The sequence below is a fragment of the Juglans microcarpa x Juglans regia genome, chromosome 2D (genome assembly GCF_004785595.1).
Source record: "Juglans microcarpa x Juglans regia isolate MS1-56 chromosome 2D, Jm3101_v1.0, whole genome shotgun sequence".
NCBI lineage: Eukaryota > Viridiplantae > Streptophyta > Magnoliopsida > Fagales > Juglandaceae > Juglans > Juglans microcarpa x Juglans regia.
This window is the reverse complement of record NC_054596.1, coordinates 29,310,297-29,316,548: the sequence shown is the minus strand read 5'-3', so window position 1 is coordinate 29,316,548 and position 6,252 is coordinate 29,310,297. Positions and strand designations below refer to the sequence as shown.

Here is a 6,252-nt window from a genome sequence, read left to right as displayed (position 1 = left end):
GACAGTTAAAATACTAATTATCAGATGGATGTGTTAATTAATAAGCTTTCACTATTTTATAGCTAGCTAGCTTTAGATCAATCTTTCAAAAAACTTATGGTTAAAAAGGCTTTTGTCCTGCGCCCTCGCATGCGCATGCATGCATGATCATGAATGTACTAATTAATAAGCATGCATGCTGCATGTAAAGAGAGGATCGGGGCCGGGTTGGTAGGGAGAAAAAGGTAGAGAAGGAAAAAAAGGTAAGAAAGAAGATACATATATAATATATATATACATGTTTCCCTATATATGCATGACTAATTTACACATGCATGCATGCATATATCTGACTAGCTTGCATGTAAACCATGCATGCAAGGCTGCAGTACTGCTTATATAATGTGTTATGTGTTTGGCATGGCATGGCATGCAGCTGCTCGATCAAGTTTGAATTTGATAACAGGTTTGATGGGGAGTTTATATGACTGGTGGTAATTTTAGTATCTCTTGTCATGCAGTACTTAGGGTGTGTGTATATATATATATATATTCGATCCAGCTTTTATTGACAAGGACAACCATATATATTATGCAGCTAGCAACATCAAATCTTTCTAGCAAATCTCGTTTGCAATTCTACTTAATAATTCAAATATAAACAGTGGTATAACAACACAAAAAGTCATCCCAATTTGCAACTTGTTTCTCCCAACACTATACTCCAACAGTAACAAGATTAACTCGTACGTACAACTTACAAGATCTATCGATCAATATATATATATATATATATATATCTAGATCATGCATGACAGCGCGCACCACCATATATCCCATATATATATGACATTAATTCTTTAATGTTTCAACATTAATTAATTCTGCTATTTTTTTTACAGATATATATATATATTATATTACCAGTAATATATAAAAAAAAAAAAATTAATCCGATTGCAATATTGAATGGTGAGTGGCAGTGTCCGGGATTATAATAAAAAGTAAAATTACTTAACATCCAAATTATTATAATCTTCTCATCATCTTATGATATATGTCATTAGATGATTAGAGACTCTTTATTATATTTTTCTTATAAACCTATCATTTAATAGCACAGCATGAGATGCTGAAAGGATGATGAAAAAATAAATGATGAATATATTTTTCTATAATAAATAATGATAAATTTGCAGGTTTTTAATTCAATGATTAAGGCTTCCGTTGACAAATTAAGGGCGTGCGTATATATATCTACCTATATAATTAATATTCGATGATCGTATGCATGCAGCTTATAGCTAGCTAGCTCTATAGGGGTAAAACAATGAATACTGATGGTAACTTTTTTTTAAATATAGATATATATATATATATATATGATGGAAAATACTTTAGTTACAAAGTGATTACATAAAAATAAATCTATAAACTAATGTGTTTTGTTGTGATGCGTCAGATTGTAAAATTATTTTTATTATAAAATAGATTTAACGGATTCTATAAAATCACATCAATTTATAAATTTACTTTATATAATCTTTTTATATATGTAATAGTTCTTATATATTATTATTATTGAGAATGAAAGATGAAAGAAAAAGATGGCAAGTCATATATATGGCCCATGGCATGTCTACTCAATAGCCTCATGATGTAATCTTCATCTTCCTCCACTTTCGGCCTATTCCTATTCCCTTCACCCGCATTGGCTTTCATCTTCGCTTTATTTAGCAAAACCCTCAAATCTATCAATTATCTTCGTTATTGATCATTAATCAGTAGTAGTACCACAATGTCTAGTGGGAAAGCTCTTGCACAAGGTGGATCGTCAAACTCTCTAAACGATTATCAGCAGCAGCAACAACAACAACAAACAACACCAAGCCGTTATGAATCTCAAAAAAGAAGGGATTGGAACACTTTCGGCCAATATCTGAGGAACCAGAGGCCCCTAGTTCCACTCCCCCAGTGCAATTGCAATCATGTCTTAGACTTTCTTCGATATCTTGACCAATTTGGAAAGACCAAAGTTCACCTTCAAGGCTGTATGTTTTACGGACAGCCTGAGCCGCCAGCACCTTGCACCTGCCCACTTAGACAAGCTTGGGGTAGCCTAGATGCTCTCATTGGGCGACTTAGAGCTGCTTATGAAGAGAATGGAGGCTCACCAGAGATGAATCCCTTTGCCAATAGTGCAATCCGAGTTTATCTTCGAGAGGTGAGGGACTATCAAGCTAAAGCAAGGGGATCCCTTATAAGAAGAAAAAGAAGATCAAGACTAATCAAAGCAAGGGAAATGAAGAATCAAGTACTTCTTCTGCACACTTTGGTGGTTGATTCCTGCTTTGGCTAAATTGGATATGGTAATTATTTCTTTATGATCATCAGTTGCTTTCAATTTCCAGATCATAATTAATAGTGTTCGCTGATGAGAAGCCTAACCTCTATTAATTGTTGGCATTAAATTCAAATTCTAATAATATCATGCACGTTGAAGCAAGTACTATATATATATATATATATATATATCAAGAGAAAATATAGTGATGAGCCAACTTTAATCTTCTTGATGTATATTGCATCGATCCTTGAATTGATCAATTCGGTCGTGGAGTAGTACTTCAAAATATACTGATGAAGGAGGAATTTATAAATGACCTAGCTAGGGTAGTACTAAATTAAGATCAAATGAAGTTTATATCTTCCTTTCAAACTTATAAATCCCTGAAACCCTAATTGGTATATATAAGCACTAGATGACCTAATTAAATAAATGATCAGGTACGCGTCCCTAAGATGATGGAATTGGGTCTGTTATTATAAGTAGTATTATGAAATGATTTTAAGCTCACCGATCGAAATATTAATTTTGATCATATATATCAGAATGTAGTTTAGCACACTTTACTCTTGAAAACTAACTCAGTAAATTCGAAACTGTGGTACTACTGGCCGGCCTCGAGAAGATCAATATATACTCCCTCTGATCTGATATCTCTCTCTCTCTTTCATGCACACACACAAAGAAACATATATACTAGTTAAACAGTATACTGTGCTCTTGGTGCATTGGTTAAATATTTTTTATTTGGATCTTAGATTTTCCCTGGTTTAACTTTTCTGTCACGCGCATACACAAAGAAACAAACAAGCTAGTTTTAAGATTTTTCACTGTTGATCTCCTAAACGAACACACACACACACACACATATATATATATATATATGTATATATATGTATGGCTTTCCTCAGTTATAGTTGTGTATATATAAATTCTTCACCCAATTAATCAAATTTCTTGGATGTAGGATCAGGAAGTACTAATGTTAATTACTTAAGTACTTATTAGGTGTACTTATCTAGGCTTAAAATTAATCTTTCCACCCGCTTTAAAATTCCCCACTAGCAGCTAGCTAGCTAGCTACTTCCTTAATTCTCCTTAATGCAGAAGATGTATATATGCAAGGGGAGTTCATGTTAATTTTCACATATATATTAATGTATCTTCATTTTTTTTATATACTTAGCTAGCTTGAAGTTAATATTGTACTAATGATCATATGTTAGCTCAATCTCAAATGTATTTTCTGCTCTTCATGATGATACACACAAAAAAAAAAAAAAAAGAAAAAAAAAAGAAAAAAGAAAAAAAAAAAGAGTCTAAATTATATAGATTGGACATATCAAGTTCTAATTAATTGGCATGATCAAGAATATTTAGTTAATTTGCTCAAAATTGTGTGTTTGTATGTTTATACACACACATAGAGATGTGAATACTAGTTTCTACAATATATGTAGGCATGGATACTAAAAACTTTTAGGAGATCCTCCGACAGGAGGCTTCCTAGCTAGTTCAACTGATCACTGCATCAATACCTTTCTCTTGGACGAAACTTTTCATCCATGCACTACAAGAAAATTGTTTATTTGCGATCAGTTATTTCCAGCAAAATGATTATTTTTAACTAAAATGAGTATGTTTTCGTCGCAAACAAATAGTCACAAATACTCATTTTTCTTATAGTGATGAAAAGTCATTAATTTCTGTTGTAGTGAATGTGGCATATCATGAATACTCTTTGAAATGTAGCTACACACATGAAGGAAATAAGAATAGCCTTTAGGAATATCTTCAAGCTTTATATATTTAGGGCCTATATATATAGTTCATCCAAAACTTTATATATATATGGAAGGGGTAACTTGTCATGAACTTTCAAATCATACCCCATATATATATAGATCATTTACCTCATGTAGTACTTTAATTAAACGTTTTTTATATTGGATTATAATTATGACACAGTAGTTCTCCAAGATTGCTCATCAAAATGAATGGTAAACTTAAATGAGTAGTTTTTTCAAGTGAAAAATAGTTAAAATTGTGCTTCACTTAAATTTATATCGTTGGAATTCATTCCTTGCATGCACTTTTTCTACAGAATTTATTTTGTTGAATCAACTCTACATATATTTTGAGAAGTGTTATTCGTCATCTTTGCATCATCATGATCTAATGTGGTATCAGATTATTGGAAAATTATTTATCATCATTTACTTATCTTCTAATCATTTGATATCCAAGTAAAGGGATGAAAGGGAATCATGATGATTAAAAAGATGATAAATAGTATTTTTCATATAATGGTATCATAAATATATGCATGTTCTACCCATTGATCACTAAACAAGTACTAATTGGACATGAAACTTGTGGCGCCCTCGACCTCAGTTTGTGTTTTGGCTGAAGTCGTGATACCAAGATGTTGGCCGCTCGGATCATACATCCCTAGTGCATTGTGATAGCAAGTGTGTGCATACATACAATACAGTAGTGTGCAGTTAATTCACAGTGAAAAAATAAAAAGGGTAGTCATTAATTCTAATAGTACCAGAAATTAAAGCTACATCACCAAACAAATATCCATACACCACAAGTCTTCAAAACTCTAGCTTAAAAAATAATACAGTCATCCAAATAAGATTAAGCCAAATAACAACGCTTAAACACAAAGGGGGAAAGGCCCCAAATCTCCACTCCTCAAGCGGAGCTGGACCTCCATACTTGAACCCATTCTCTGTATTAAAATCTACGGTTCTACAGGGCGGAATCGTATGTGGGGATTCCACAGTGAGATTTCACAAAATCTCAATAAGTGAAACCAAAACTAACACTCAAAATACAAGCAAGTGGAAAAATATGAAATTATGCCAAAAAAAAAAAAGAAAAAAGAAAAGAAAAAAAGGAATCTCATATAATTATAACATTTGAAAGATTTCGAACACAAGTATATCCCTAAATCGCACACAAAACACCAAGCACTGGAAAATCACTTTTTTTTTTTTTTTTTTTTTTTTAGAAAACATTTTTTAAATTAAGATATGCACCATGGTCTTCCCTATGGACCATCCACACACTTTGACTCCTTTCATCACACCATGGGTAACGACTGTGTGTCACTTTATAACGAGCGATGCTCAACTCCACACTCGTTGCGTACGTGACTAGGCATCCTCTAGTCTCCGCCAACAAAGAAGCAACAGAGTCGACCTGAGAGCATTACAGTCTCGCCCGAGCCCATTGTAGCTTAGTGACAACCCAGGGGACGTCATGTAGTTTTACACACTCCCGAGTGACCAGAAGAGCTCCACCGAGATAATGCTCCATCTCGACTTAGGGTTGTGATCCACATACAATCCATACAATCATTTTATTAATGCATGCACTATGGTCTCCCCTATAGATCATCCGCATACTCTGGCTCCATTCGCTACACTACTGATAATGACCATGTGTGTGACTTCGTAACAAGCGATGCCCAGCTCCGCGCCCGATGCATACGTGACCAAGCATCCTCTAGCCTCCGTCAGTAGAGAGGCAACGGAGTCAACTTGAGAGTGTTACTGTCTTGCCCGAGCCCAATGTTAGCTGGCGACAATCTAGGGAACGTCACTTGATTTTATGTGCCCCGAGTGACCAGATGAGCTCCACGAGATAATATCCCATCTCAACTTGGTGTCGTGATATGCACACACCCACAAAATGATTTGACACAAAAACTAACAAATTTTCCAATTCAAGTTTATACATAACCAGAGCACAATTACAACAATACTAATGACAGCTAACAAATATAATGCAGACAAACATGCAATAGTTAATTACTAAACGACATAGCAACATCATAAAACATATAATAAAATCAAATACAATATTAGGAACCAATTTTCAACATCACAACCAACCACATATTTCGTTCCCAA

The 6,252-nt window shown here is 33.8% G+C and overlaps 1 protein-coding gene across 1 annotated transcript; it reads left to right on the top strand.

Moving 5' to 3' along the window:
* The first annotated feature begins 1,622 nt into the window (after positions 1-1,622).
* On the top strand, positions 1,623-2,348 carry LOC121248554 (protein LIGHT-DEPENDENT SHORT HYPOCOTYLS 10-like). Its single transcript, XM_041147048.1, is given in 2 exon segments — positions 1,623-2,231; positions 2,234-2,348. Coding segments are annotated over 2 exon segments (543 nt in total). The 5' UTR covers positions 1,623-1,777; the 3' UTR covers positions 2,323-2,348.
* The last annotated feature ends 3,904 nt before the right edge of the window (positions 2,349-6,252 follow it).